Below are 16210 nucleotides of genomic sequence, written 5' to 3' on the forward strand. Positions count from 1 at the left end.
ACCGATTGAGCCTAAATTTTCACAGGTTTGTTATTTGATATAGAAGTTGTGGTACACAAAGTGTGGGCCTTGAACAACACTGTTAACCGAAAGGGTCCAATGGCTTTAAGTTGGGATACACCTAGGAGGAAGAATACTGGTCTTTGACAATAATATTACCAAACGTGTACCTTCCCTTTAGTGAACATAATGCACACAGGCTACAAATTTACCCGAAGATGCACTGCAAAGCTTTGACGTTATAAGACAGTGTGAGACTCCTTTGAAGAAGTAGAGTTTTAAAGGCAGTGGACACTATTGGTAATTACTCAAAATAATTATTGGCATAAAACCTCACTTGGTAACGAGTAATGGGGAGAGGTTGATGGTATAAAACATTGTGAGAAACGGCTCCCTCTGAAGTGCCATAGTTTTCGAGAAAGAAGTAATTTTCCACGAATTTGAATTCGAGACCCCAGATTTTAGTACTTGGGGTCTCGAAATCGACCATCTAAACGCACACAACTTCGTGTGACAAGGGTTATTCTTTCATTATTATCTCGCAAGTTCTCGATGACCGATTGAGCTCAAATGTTCACAGGTTTGTTATTTTATGCATATGTTGAGATACACCAACTGTGAAGGCTAGTCTTTGACAATTACCAATAGTGTCCACTGCCTTTAATCTTTGAGGAATAAATAATAAAGTTATATTTATAGGGCATTACATATTTAGATTTGGGGCTCTGACTTGGAAATAAACACCGGTAAGATGGATGCTTTTGTTTGGAAGGAGCTTTGTTTTAAAAAATAGACCGAATAATTATAACTTGCGACGGGCCCTGTGAAACCCCATATCAAATTGAACAGAGAATAATGTTCATGTGGCAAAACGAAATAATTTCCCCTTTGCTGTGAAAAGTTCCGAGTAAATGCTACGGGAGTTTCATTTCTTGTTTTATTGGACAACAGGTGGCTGGGTATATTGGGTGCGTTCGATTAGCTTCCCCGGGTCGACCCCGGTGTGTGACGTTTTCTTTTTCCAGGACGAACGTGTGCAGATAATTACCCACGTTCGTCCTGGGGAAAAAAACCGCCACACACCGGGGTCGACCCAGGGAAGCGATGTGGCCTCCACGTATGATTGTGAGCGCCCTCAATGTCCCTGAAATAATTCACACCAAATAGACTTGCTCCAACTGTTGCAAAGAAAAAATAACCAGTTTACCGTGAACTAAAAGTACAACGCCGGTTGCACGTAGGACTAGGCAAGTTTATGTGTGGGCTCGGTCACCATTCAAACACGTGATAATGAGAAAACAATAGAAAACGACCTGCCATAAAGTGCCATAAGTGGCATCCAACAAATCTCGTGACTAGTTCTTTCGTAAAGTCTCTCCAGCTCACGGCAACGTCTTTGCAAACATGGCCGAAGAATTTCTTCCAAAGTTGTTCAGGTGAGTAGAAGAATTTTCGCCCCTCAAAGTCTAACCTAACTACTGGGACTAGACTGTGTTGTGACTGTTGTTGTGTGGTCTTTCAACTTGTGTAATATGTATGACTGTGAGTGTGAGAGTTCATGAGTTTGAACTTACATTAGAACCACTGTCCCCGCTGTGCTCTGTGTCTGTGTGTAATGTTTGTGTGGGAAAAGTTTCCGTATGGCGCCACCACTTTTTCATTCGATATGAAATAATATAGTATCTAATCTACCTCAACAATGAGATATCCCTTTTTGTAAAAATGAGTGAAAAAGTGGTGGCGCCATACGGAAAGTTATCCCAAAAATTGCCTTAGTTAGCACGAAATTTCTTCCTTGATAAAAATAGTATTACCAACCAAATTTCCATTTGTTGCATATTGCTTGTTACTGGTATTCAGCTGTTGTTTGCTTATCATGATAATTACGTGGAAATTTGGTTGGTAATCCTGTTTTTATCAAGGAAGAAATCTCATGCTAAGCAAATTTGTGTGCTTGGCAGCTCTATGAAATTGGGCCCAGACCATGAAGTGGAGGTAGAAATAGCCAGACCATGGAGGAAGTAGCCCCATAAATCGGCCCCAGCAGTCAGCACCATTGATATAATTTATAAAAATCTTTCGTTGTTTTTTTGTCGGGTTCCCTTTAACCAGTTATCAATAATGTGCTATCAATTGCTACTATTGGTTGTTGAAGGAACCCGACTTATTATGATATCATGTGTGCACACTTCCAAACCGAGCAAGTTGTCAAGATCTTTGACAAAATTCACTTTCAAAGTTTATGATTTGTACCCGAAATGAACCTCATCATAGTAGGACTAGGAGTAAGCAGTGGGTACTGCAACGATCTAAATGCTAAACAAATAGATGTTAATTTGGATAACTTTTTACAAAAAGGGATATCTCAACATTGAGGTAAATCAGATACTGTATTATTTAATATCGAATGAAAAAGTGGTGGCGCCATACGGAAACTTTTCCGTTAAATTTACAAAGGGATAAACAATACCACTTTATTTTGTTCTTCCGTTGTTATTGTTGTTGTAGTTACATCGATGCGCATCAAGATGAATACGTGGAGCGCCTTGCAACCGCTGTAGCCATTCAGAGCGTATCTGCATGGCCAGAGAAGAGATCCGAGATCAAACGGATGCTTGAAGTTGTTGCTAAGGTATGGCAGGTTTCTTCCCTCCCAATTTCATAGAGCTGCTTAAAGCAGAAAAAAAAAATCGTACAACTTCCTGTTTAGCAGAAATGAGCAGGTTACCGGTCATAGTTTATACATGCGACATGGTATTTTGGGTGGTAACCTTGTTCTGGTAAGCATTTGTGCTCTATGAAATTGGGCCCAGGCTATCAAGCCGAATAAAACAAACATGCAGATTGCGTCCCGATACTTCAGGGCTAACACACAATTAGTTGTGGGGTTTTTTTTATGGGGGAGGGGGCCTTGAAAATACCCTAGATTGCTCATTAATAGGGCTTTTTTAAAAGCATTGGCCTAACCAATATGATTATGAATTACACAAATCAAGATGTGCTTTAGTAAATAGACGACAACACTTACATTCTAGTCATTGTGAAATCAGCGGTAGGATTTGAACCCACAACCTTGTGATTGTTAGTCCTGCAGTCCTAACCACTTGACAACAGTAACAGTCGTAGCCGTAGCTGCCACCATTTTGTCTTGTTCCCAGTCTTCAAGCAACTCTAAATACTGGTTTTCCTTGTAAGCACAGTAAGGGATCAATCTATTTATGTAGGTGGCAACGGCCCCTGGTAAAATAGATTGTTGCCCACACCTTGAAGTGGCCTTCAGGCCTTGTGTGTCAGGCAACTTGCATAAATCAAAAAGATGGCTGCATGATTTATTGTTTTCTCTCCTCCCCCGTACAAAGGACCTCCGTGAGCCGTCTGTTGGAGCGACGATCGAGCTCATCGATGTCGGAACTCAAGAGATGGAGGACGGACAGGTCATCCCACTGCCACCCATCCTACTGGGTCACCTGGGCAACGACCCCAAGAAGAAGACTGTCTGTATTTACGGTCATCTGGACGTTCAGCCCGCTAAAAAGGTATTACTTTATTTAGTTTTTCACAGTATTCACAGTTTGTTTGTGTTGACGGTGCTTAGTTATTGGAAGGGAGACCTTGAGCCGTTCTCAAACCTTAGCTTTGCCTCTGGCTCCAGGTTCTCTCGGATGTTCGAAACCACCACTGCATGCAAATAAGTGTATGCAATTTGCACAACACAATTTAATTATTTAGGACCTACAATTTTTAACTTTGGTATCTTCAACCTTGTTCTCAAAATCCATCATACTCTACCTCATTCTCAGGAAGATGGGTGGGATACCGATCCTTTCGTCTTGACCGAAATCAAAGGGAAAATGTACGGCCGAGGCTCGACTGACGACAAAGGACCAGTGCTGGCGTGGCTGAACGTCATCGAAGCCTACCGAGCGTTAGGGCAGGATATTCCTATCAACATCAAGGTAAGAGTTAGACGAGGAAACTGCGAGAAAAATTTCAAAGATATTTTTGGTGGATGAAACGGGCTGGTATTCCTCCTGCTTTAGTCTGATTTCCGGTATCATGCGTCATAAAATGATATCTTCCCGGCCAATTTCAGCAAAAAAGTTATTCAATTTCATCCTGGGTGGCACGGTTGGCTTGTGCGTAAAGCGCTCGCCTCTCACCAAGGTGACCCCGGTTCGATTCCCAGCCAGGGCCATATGTGAGTTGAGCTGTGCGTTGGTTCTCTGCCGTGCCACGAGGGTTTTCCAGACCATCCGATTTTCCTCCCTCGGGAAAAATCAAATACTTTTGATATTGGCTGTGCTCCGTGGTCATAATGGATTGATGTGGCTGACAGCCAAAGGCACCCTTGCATGCCTGCTTCTCGAACACGTTGTAGCCGCGCCCTTCGCAATTCAACTCTTAGCTGCGAGTAAGGATGATTATACCCCCCCCCCCCAATTATACAAATTACAAAAATTATTATTACGCATCAAATTCACACATTTTCCCCTTTTATACTTTGACCATTCTTAAGTTGTGTTTCTTATACCTATTTATACTTCATGAAGTTGAATGGCTGACCAGCTCTTGTTGCTGGCTTCTTCCATTCTTCGAAATCGAACAATAGGGTGTCGTGGCCGAGCGGATAAGAGCACCGACCACAAGCTCTGGTGTTTCTGATCAGCAGAGTGTGGGTTCGAATCCCGGTCAAGACACTTGTGTCCCTGAGCAAGACACTTAACTATAATTGCTTCTCACCACCCAGGGGTAAATGGGTACCTGTGAGGGCAGAGATGGTTCTTGTGATTGATTTAGCCGAGTAGCGCATATTAATGTTGCACAAGGCTGTATACTCCCCACCAGGGAGCTGAGATGGTTTAAGGAGTGATTTAAGGCCCAGTGACCAGGGGTAATAATGTGAAGCGCTTTGGGACGCCCTCCAGTTGTGAAAAGCGCTATATAAAAACGGGTTATTATTGTTATTATTATTATTATTATTATTATTATTATTATTATTATTATTATTATTATTATTATTATTATTATTATTATTATTATTATTATTATTATTATTATTATTATTATTATTATTAAATATTACATCCTAATGAAATTTAAATGGTCTTAATATTAATTGACCATTGAATGCTAAATTGATGAAAGTGAATAACTCCTATTCTATTTAATCTATTATATATTTTTTTTTTTAGTTTTGTTTTGAAGGAATGGAGGAGTCCGGTTCCGAAGGGCTGGATGAGTTGATCGAATCCAAGAAAGACACATTCTTTAAGGTAAGAGCAGATCGTCTGGGTTTCCTTTTAATTTAATTGTTTAATTCTGGTTGTGAAGTCAAGGACTCTCAGTTAAACGAAATTGATCACTGTACTCTAGTCAAAAACCCAATGGAGAGAAGACGAGGAAGGAAGTATCAGTTTTAAATGAGGGAAGACAACCCCAGAGAATTGATCCAGGGAAAAACCTCCACAGTCAAGAAGGGACTGAAAACTGAGCTATGAAGCACAGCGGTATACTCCCTTCGGTTTGCCCTAAGAATCACATTTGTTCAACCTGGGCACTGAAAAACCTTTACTGTTAGCCAAGACATGCCATTGTGTGGTCTCACTTATGATATTTCGAGACGGACAATCCCAAGTTCACCTGCAATTGTTGTCAAATCCCTCTCGGTTTTTTATTTATGCGTTGGAATTCCTCTACACAGGCTTGATTTATGATCTTCTTTTCTCCTAGGATGTTGACTACGTGTGCATCTCTGACAACTACTGGCTGGGAAAGAACAAACCTTGTATTACATACGGCCTAAGGTACGCTAAACAAATTTTATGAAAATGTTGAAGAGGGTCTCAAAGGTCAAGTTAAGTTTTGTGGTGTACCCTTTTTCGAATACATGTACATGTAGATAGGTCCTTGTGAAAGCGGAAATCTAATCTCACGTAAAAATAGTGTAAAATGTCAGCTTATTTGATACTCAATTAGAGGCACTGGACACTGTTTCAATGAACTGTAGATAATCGTGATAGCGCCCTCAAGAGTTTATCCTAACATATGCATAAAAAAAACTTGGACTAGATTGGTCATCAAAGTTGCAAGAGAATAATGAAAGAGAAAACACCCTTATTGCACACATTGTGTGCTTTCCTTTCAGATGCATAATTGGAGGCTTCATCTAAAGTCTTTCAATGTTTGAGTGAAAAATTACCTCTTTTACGGAATACTTACAAGGGAGCCGCTTTGAATAATGTTTTGTACAATCAACAGCTCTCCATTGCCAATATTGTCAAGTGCCATTAAAGCCATTGGACACTTTCTGAACAAAAAACAAATTAAAAGTTCACAGATTTACAAATAACTTACAGGGTTAACAGAAGGTAATGGTGAAAGACTTCTCTTGAAATATTATTCTATGAAATGCTTTACTTTTTGAGAAAACATTAAAACAATTTTCAATTCTCGATATCGAGAATAACAGATTGATTTGAAACACATGGCATGACACGACGAAACGTGCGGAAACAAGGGTGGGTTTTCCCGTTATTTTCTCCTGACTCCGATGACCGATTGAGCAAAAATTTTCACAGGTGTGTTATTTTATATATAAGTTGTGATACACCAAGTGTGGGCCTTTGGACAATACTTTTTACCGCTGTTGTGCGATTGCTTTAATGTCATTTTTTGGGGTCCCTTCCACAGGGGGATAGCTTATTTCTTCATCGAGGTTGAATGTGCAAGGAAAGATCTTCACTCTGGGGTCTATGGTGGATCTGTGTGAGTATTTCAACCAAAGTAGAGCATTTAAAAACTGCGAAAACAAACTGATGAATTTCGGCTAAGCGCTGATAAAATAATTTATAAAATGGGGTACTCTGTTGGGATTAAGTCCTTAAATTTATTTCAATGAGAGATCACCTAACATTACATGTGTAAATCTTTTATGATTAGTGTTGGTTCTGAAAAGAACAGGGCCCAGTTTCATGGCTCCGCTTACCGCCGAATTCTGCGCTTACGATCACGATTCCCCGCTTACGTGCAAGCGCCAAATTTCTGCGCTAGCCTTGTAAGCATAGAATGTCGAGTAACTTAAAGTACGCGCGCGCAGAAGCCCAAATTTGCCGCTAACCGTGAAATATGGTAGCCGTAAGCGCAGAATTCGTGGAAAATTACTTCTTTCTCAAAAACTACGTCACTTCAGAGGGAGCTGTTTCTCACAATGTTTTATACTATCAACCTCTCCCCATTACTTGTCATCAAGAAAGGTTTTACAATGATAATTATTTTGAGTAATTACACGTACCAATAGTGTCCACTGCCTTTAAATCCTGTAAATAACTTTAATTTCTACAGGCATGAAGCCATGACGGATCTTATAGCTTTGTTAGATAGCTTGGTTGACGTCAGCGGTCATATCAAGGTTCCTGGTGTGTATGATAAAGTGGACAAACTCTCAGCCGAAGAGGCCAAGCTATATGACAACATTGACTTTGACTTGGTAAGTGATGGCCCGACTGAGGATTTATTCCCAACTGAGGATTTGTGCCCAACCGATGATTTATGCCCAACTGATGATCTGTGCCCAACTGATGATCTGTGCCCAACTGGGCCAAATTTTATGGCTCTGCTTACCACCAGATTCTGCGATTACGATCACGATTCCCCGCTTACGTGCAAGCGCCGAATTTCTGCGCTAGCCTCGTAAGCGTAGAATGACTAGTACTGTGGAGTACGCAAGCGCAGATGCCAAAATTCGCTGCTAACCCGTGAAATAGGCTTGCCGTTAGCACAGAATTCCCTGCTTCCGTAAGCGCCGATTCTGTGCTTTATGGTAAGCAGAGCCATGAAATTGGGCCCTGATGATTTATGGCCCACTTAAGATGTCTCTAAAAGGATACAAAGGTTGAGAAACAAGTTGCTTGATATGCCATGGCCGATGATGCCCTGGTCTTGGCCTTAGTTGTTGGTGCCCCTTCAGACACAGACTTTAACAATGGAAGTACCCATTGCAAAATGAAAATGGCCTTGCCCTCAAACATGAAATTCTTTGCCTGTAGTTGCACAGAGACGGTGACCTCTGTTGCCCCTGGTCTTGGCCTGGTACCCCTTCAAAACTTTCCCACAGACTTGAAAGATTTTCCAATGGATGTGCCCTTTGCTAAATGAAAATGGTCTTGCCCTCTCAAACATGAAATTCTAGGCCTGTATTACACGGAGCTTTCTCTTGTCTTGGCCTTGGTGCCCCATAGACTGTTGTAATCAATGTTTAAACATTTTGATCTTTTGGCTTTTGTTGTTCTGACCTTTTGCATTAAACATGTAGTTGTAAGTAGTATACTTTATCCCCAATGCGAATTGTACATGTTTTTTTAATTGTTTTGTGTGTTTGAAGATAATGTGTGAAATATGTGCAATATAAAATAATTTGTTGTTATTTGATAATTTTTTGTAATTGTTTGAATCAATCACTAGGCGTAAATTAATGCCATACACAAAGTTCTCCCCCAAGTTTTTCAAGACGGGGGCATTCTGGTTTTTAGGTGTGGCCTGATCAGGCTAAATTCTTTTCTTTTCTGTAAATCGTAATTTTTATTCTCGCCTATTGTTGTTCTGCCTTTACTGGTCTGTATTCTCCTTATACACAGGGAAGACAAATTTCATTTTTTTTTTTTCAATGACAATAAATATATATATTTGATTTGAGATAGCACCATGTGTGTATCTACTTGCCAGGTAGAGCGAGACCAATCAAGAACTGACTCCGCGGTAGTACATTTAATCACAATCCTATAAGCTAAAGTAGTAGTCCCAGCCTATTTTCTATACCATCCGTCCAGGTAATAGATAAAAAAAGCAGGACAGTTCTTTTCAGAACTGAGAAGTCTCCCGAACTCCTGAACATCTACTCCGCTGTAGTAGAATAAAGCAAGACAGTTCTCTAAGAACAAACTCTACCTGGCAAGTAGATACTGCAAATCGAATATATATTGATACCTCAACATGCAATGCCTCAAATCCTACAGACAATAAATATGTTTTATCTTTGAACAGGGCCTAGTTTCATAGAGCTGCTTAAGCACAAAATTTTGCTTAGCAAAAAACACCTTGCTTAGTATAATCAGATTACCAGCCAAGACTCCACTCAATTGTTATGCTTAGTAAACAACAGCCAAATACCAGTCAGAAGCAATGTGTATAGCATAAAATGTTGGCCAGTAATATGTGTAAAATAAGCGAGCTATTTTCGTGCTTAAGCAATTTTTTGTTTAAGCAGCTCTATGAAACTGGCCCCTGAAGTCCTCGGAATATTATGCATTTGGTGTACGATTGACCCAGATTCCCCTCTGATTTGCAGGAGGAGTATCGGCAGGAAATCGGTACGGAACGACTCTTACACGACACTAAGCAGAAGATATTGCAACATCGTTGGAGGAACCCTTGCTTGTCAATCCATGGTAAGGAAAGATAGGAAGTATAATTTGGCATCAGTGTTTGTAGCCATGGCGGGCGGTGCTGGGGCGTGTTTTGGCAACCATGACCAGAAACAAGTTTCTGACATCAAATTCACTGACTGAAACAATTTCAGAGAGCTAGGCAAAAACGGGTCGGTAACCAGAAACAGTTCATGACGTAGGTACATCTCTTGAAAATTTTAGTTCTCAAAATATATAGCTGTCATTTTATTATCGTGTAATGGAAGCATTCAGCGCACATCCACTCTTTTTGTTGGCATGGAGAATAAATATCCAGATCCAGCTGCGAGTTAAAGGAACACGTTGCCTTGGATCAGGCGAGTTGGTCTTTGAAAAGCGTTTGAAACCGTTTGTTATAAAATGCATAAGGTTAGAAAGATGTTTTAAAAGTAGAATACAATGATCCACACAAAGTTGCCTCGAAATTGCATGGTTTTCCTTTTATTATGCGAACTAACATTTAAGGGAGTTAAAAATTTGACTCCCATAAATGGCCGACCGTGTTTGTCGACTAGGTAAAAGGAAAACCACGCAATTTCGAGTGATACGTGTGTGGATCACTATATTCTACTTTTAAAATGTCTTTCTAATCATATGCATTTTATAGCACACGGTTACAAACGCCTTTTAAAGGCCAACTCGTCCGATCAAAGGCAACGTGTTCCTGTAAGATGATTAGCCTCCCAAATTATTATCATTCTTACCCGTAAACTAACAAGAACAACTTGAATCCATTTTCAGGCATCCAGGGAGCATTCGATGGTGCAGGTTCCAAGACGGTCATTCCTCGCAAAGTCATCGGCAAATTCTCCATCCGTCTGGTTCCCCACCAATGCCCTTCAGAAATTGACCAGCTGGTCATCAAGTACCTGACTGAAATACACGCCGAACGAGGCTCCCCGAACAAAGTAACGTAAGTATGGTTTGAATATTTGAGTGGGGAGATGGTCTGGAAGTTTTTCGTTTGTGGTCGCATCAGGTTTATTTCTCTTAACTTTGTAATATTAATGGAACACGTTGGATCAGACGAGTTGGTCTTTGAAAAGCGTTTGAATACGTTTGTTATAAAATGCATAATGGGTAGAAAGATGTTTTAAAAGTAGAATACAATGATCCACACAAATTTGCATCGAAATTCCTTTTACTTTGCGAGCTAATACGGTCGGCCATTTATGGAAGTCAAAAATTTGACTCCCATAAATGGCCGACCGTGTTAATAATAGTCGACGAGGTAAAAGAAAAACGATGCAATTTCGAGTGATACTTGTGTGGATCATTTATTATATTCTACTTTTAAAACATCTTTCCAACCATATGCATTTTATAACAAACGGATTCAAACGCTTTTCAAAGACCAACTCGTTTCTTTAATCTTATTTAAGGTCTCTAGTTCAAATCCAGCTCTAATCAATTTTCTTTGTTCAACCCCAAATTGTTGAAAATTTACCCAGTCAGTTTCCCTTGAATTCCCTTGAAAGAAAGAAACCGTATTCCCTGAGGGTTATCCCCTGGCTGTCGCTTCCGGTTTGTATCATAAACTAGGGTGTGATCCCTGGCTACCTGGCAGTATAATGTTTGTGACTTCTAACTGGCACCACACAAAAAAAGATCTTAACAAAATAGGGAGACTGCCAACGCGGGGCTAGTCAGCTCAGTTGGTAAAGCACCGTAGGTTGTTGGTTCAAAGCAAACTCTAGTAATTGTTCGTTGTTCAACCCAAGTTATTTAAAATGTACCCAGTCAAGTCTCCTTTGTGGTTTATTTATGCGCAGAGTTTCCTCCGGTCATTTGGGAGAAAGTTGGTTGAGTGACTTTGACCATCCTCACTACATGGCTGGACGCAGGGCCATCAAGACAGGTAAGGCCATCAAGTCAATTTGTTCCTTGTAATACAAGGCATCCCAGCCAATTGCTATTGATATATTGCTATTACTCTTGCTATTTCTACTGCATTTGTTATTGATATTTTTCCCCCTATTAATTGTTTACCCTTGCTTTTTTTCTGCATGCTTTCTAACCCCATTCATGTGTTTCCACTTCACTGCTTATGTTTCACTTAGTTACCTGTTCATGTTTGTTGTGTTGTCATTTAGCCTTCGAGAAAGACTCTGCTACAGTTGAAACGTCAGGCCATTAACTGATTTTTTGCAGATGTCGTTATTACGCTTGTTATTTCTATTGCATTTGCTATTGATATTGCTATTACTATTCATATTTATATTGCATTTGCTATTGTTATTGAATGTTATTACTCTTGCTATTTCTACTGCATTTGCTATTGATATATTGCTATTACTATTCCTTATTCTATTACATTTGCTATTGATATATTGCTATTACTATTCATATTTCTATTGCATTTGCTATTGTTATTGAATGTTACTACTCTTGCTATTGCTACTGCAATTGCTATTGATATTGCTATTACTCTTGCTATATCTACTGCATTTGCTATAGATATATTGCTATTACTATTCCTTATTCTATTACATTTGCTATTGATATATTGCTATTACTATTCATATTTCTATTGCATTTGCTATTGTTATTGAATGTTACTACTCTTGCTATTGCTACTGCAATTGCTATTGATATTGCTATTACTCTTGCTATATCTACTGCATTTGCTATAGATATATTGCTATTACTATTCCTATTTCTATTACATTTGCGATTGATATTGAATGTTATTACTATTCCTGTTTCTGTTGCATTTGCTATTGATATTGAATGTTGTTACTATTCCTATTTCTATTGCATTTGCTATTGATATTGCTATTACTATTCATATTTCTATTGCATTTGCTATTGATATTGCTATTACTCTTGCTATTTATATTGCATTTTGCTATTAATATTGCTATTAATTGCTATTTCTATTGTATTTGCTATTGATATTGACATTACTTTATCTATTTCTATTGCATTTTGCTATTACTATTCCTATTTCTATTCCATTTGCTATTGATATTGCTATATTTCCATTTGCTATTTCCATTGCCATTGATATTGCTCTTGCTATTTCTTGTATTTTGCTATTGATATATTACTATTGCTATTTCGATTCCATTTTGCTATTGATATTGCCAAACTTGTGCATTTTATATTGCATTTGCTATTGATATTGCTATTACTCTTGCTTTTTCCTTTGTGTTTGCTATTGATATTGCTACTATACTCTTGCTACATATATTGCATTTTATATTGTTAGTACTCTTCAGTGCATTTCCTATTGACATTGCTATATCGGTTTGGTTTTGATATTGCTATTACTCCTGCTATTTCTTGTATTTTGCTATTGATGTATTACTATTGCTATTTCTATTCTATTTCCTATTGATATTGCTATATTGCATTTGCTATTGATATTGCTATTACTCTTGCTTTTTCCTTCGTGTTTGCTATTGATATTGCTACTGTACTCTTGCTATATAAATTGCTATTGATATTGCTATGCTATCTACTGTTTCTATTACTACAGTACTATCATTATAACTACTTTAAGTTGTCTGCATTCCTATACAATACAACCCCTCCCCATTATTGGTTCTTTTATTTTAGTACTTTTTTCTGGAACTAGTTCTATAACATTTAATGTATTTATTGTCTATTACTTAAAGATACTCTTATTTTACAACCGTGTATAATTCATGTACTATTTCAGGAAACACTGTTATGTTAGACTCTTGGGTAAATCGAAGAGCAAATTATTGTTCTAATACTAGCATTGTGAGATTTAGATTGTATTCAAATTTGAGGCTACGGCTGTTGCTAAGAACTTACTTGTACTTCAAGGCATGTAGAAATCTAGGTGTAGCTGTAGCTTTTTTTGTAGCCACCAATTCAAACATGACCTGAGATTTCATTTTAAAAGGCGGCCATTTTTCTTTTTTTGCAGTTTTTGGCATGGAGCCGGATATGACACGAGAAGGTGGCAGTATACCGGTCACTCTGACGCTTCAAAACGCCACACAGAAGAACGTGATGCTACTGCCGATGGGAGCATGCGACGACAGCGCGCACTCGCAGAACGAGAAAATGGATCGGTCCAACTACATCAATGGGGTAAGTGCAATGAAGTCTTGCACCAAGACTTCTTATTATCCAACTAGTTTGTTTTCCTAGTTTGTTTTCCAACTACTTGAAGTTCATCAGACCATTTTTTTTTCTATTTTTCTTTTCTTCATATGCTGCATATGGTGCATGCTGTACAAAATTTCTAAAAAGGTGATAAACCTGCACAATCAGTGCTATTAACTATTGCTTAAGAAAACTGAAATGCATTATTTAATTCCAATAAATGTTTTGTTTCTTTCTATTTTCATTTCCAGGCGAAGCTCATCGGAGCCTACTTTGAAGAAGTCGCTAAACTGGATTAAAGATCTACATAAACCATTTTAAAAGATCTTTAACTTGGATTGAAAGCTGAATTCTGTTGGCACATAACCTTGAAGAGTTTGTTTAACTGGATAAAAGTTCTCGTTAAACAGGTGCAGCAGATCACTAACTTGGATTGATAAACCTGGATTGCAAACTTCAACACAGATCAAATGTTACATTTAACCTTGCCTGCAATTAACAATTATATTATCACTTATAACCTTTGCTAACTGGATTGATAAGTTTTGAAAGAACTAGCCTGTTAAACCAAGTATCAAAATAAAGAATTTGGATTGATAGATATTACCAGTTTGTTGCCCCTTAAAGGCAGTGCACACTATTGGTAATTACTCAAAATAATTATCAGCATAAAACCACACTTGGTAACAAGTAATGGGGAGAGGTTGATAGTATAAAACATTGTGAGAAACGGCTCCCTCTGAAGGGACCTAGTTTTCAAGAAAGAAGTAATTTTCCACGAATTTGATTTCAAGGCCTCAAGTTTTGAATTTGAGGTCTTGAAATCAATCATCTAAAAGCACACAACTTTATGTGACAAGGGTGTTTTTTATTTCATTCATGTCTCGCAACTTGGACGTCCAAATGAGCTCAATTTTCACAGGTTTGTTATTTTATGCATATGTTTAGTTACACCAAGTGACAAGACTGGTCTTTGACAGTTACCAATAGTGTCTACTGTCTTTAAGTAGTAAACTGGTTTGATAGGTTTTAAAAGAAGATAACTAACTTGCTTTCAAAAAGTAATTCTTTCAATTTCTTGATTTTATAAACCACTCTCCAGTACTTTGTTTTTATATTTCTGCTTTCTTTCACAGTAAAACTGTTACAATTTATTTCTACAATTTTGATCTGTAAACCAAATTTATTTGAAAATACACATAATGGTTTAAAAATTGTCTGTTTTACACTTCCTTGCCTACCATAAATTTTAAAGAATACTCAGATTTTGGCAAAGTTTTATTGTTCCAATGATCAGTGGTCTCTCTTTTTTGTTTTTCTTTATATTTTGTTTCTTATTCTTCGAGTAAGAAAAATATTTTACAGGAATACCATGTTTTCCCACTCGTAAGTAATTTCTTCCTCCAACGCCGTGCCTTTTTCAAAGGACTTCTGTACATTCCAGATTTTAAAAGAAACTTTCTATTGTGAAATGTCATCCAAAAACATGATTTGTTTTGCCGAATCAACAAATTGTTTGTGGATTCGAACTGCCTCTAGCTACCGGGCAACCTCGGTAGTCTAGTTGGTAAGACACTGCTCTAGAATTGCAAGGGTCGTGGGTTTGAATCCCATCCGAGTAACATGCCTGTGATATTTTTGCACAGGACTCGGGAAAGTACCGAGTATACAGTGCTAACACACATCGGTGTATGGGTAAACAAAAAAAAATTATATTCTTTATCCCTGATACAAATTTAACATCTATTATATTGTTGCGGTACCTGCTGCCAAAACATAGGATTCGAACTGCCTCTAGCTACCGGGCAACCTCGGTAGTCTAGTTGGTAAGACACTGCTCTAGAATTGCAAGGGTCGTGGGTTCGAATCCCATCCGAGTAACATGCCTGTGATATTTTTTAACAGGACTCGCGGGAAAGTACTGAGTATACGAGTGCTAACACACATCGGTGTATGGGTAAAGACCAAAATTAAAATTGTTTGTGCTTACTGTAGCAGAAAAATGTGCGTAAGCATAAACTTGTTTCACCACGTTTTCTCAAGTTAGCAGAAATATTCTAGGTGCACATATGTAGGTGCACATTCACTGTGGATTTGCCTGGTTTTGTACTCATTTGTGTGCGCTAACCACTGGTTACCAGGATTTACCCTTGCTTGCGGTAAACAGCTTTATGAAACACAAATTCTGCTAAGGATTGCTCCATAAGCATGAAACAACCTGCTTACATGTTTTATGAAATTGGGCCTGTGTAGGATGTGATGTCATCTATCCACCTCCTGTCTGTTGGTTGGGGAGTGTTTATATTTACCAATTTATAACAATATAATAATATAATATCAAAGTCTTATACAGCGCACATATCTACCAAACAAGGTACTCAATGCGCCGAGTATATACAAACTTTTCAGAAAGATAGGTAATTGTAGTGATGGAATCTGATTATACTTATAAGGGTTTACATGGTGCTATGGCGCATACAGCAGCCACAGCCAGGTACACCGGGGCGAACCCCTTCTCTTTTTGATAAGTGCACTGGGTTCTTTTACATGCGTTACACAACACATGGGACCAACGGCTTTACGTCCCATCCGAAGGACGAAGCAATGGTTAATAATGATCATGCATTAAAATTGAATAAAATTTTGCCGACTGAATTATCAACTCTGCA

At 38.4% G+C, this 16210-nt stretch overlaps 1 protein-coding gene across 1 annotated transcript; it reads left to right on the top strand.

Moving 5' to 3' along the window:
- Nucleotides 1-1277: 1277 nt before the first annotated feature.
- LOC139953825 (cytosolic non-specific dipeptidase-like) lies at nt 1278-16210 on the top strand. The gene is made up of 13 exons (XM_071953396.1): nt 1278-1436; nt 2509-2632; nt 3360-3536; nt 3801-3956; nt 5193-5273; nt 5731-5804; nt 6691-6765; nt 7342-7486; nt 9344-9443; nt 10203-10374; nt 11234-11319; nt 13360-13526; nt 13793-16210. Exons 1-13 carry the CDS (start codon nt 1405-1407, stop codon nt 13838-13840), a joined length of 1437 nt encoding a protein of 478 aa, XP_071809497.1. The 5' UTR covers nt 1278-1404; the 3' UTR covers nt 13841-16210.

This window comes from Asterias amurensis, chromosome 22, assembly GCF_032118995.1.
Source record: "Asterias amurensis chromosome 22, ASM3211899v1".
Classification (NCBI taxonomy): Eukaryota; Metazoa; Echinodermata; class Asteroidea; order Forcipulatida; family Asteriidae; genus Asterias; species Asterias amurensis.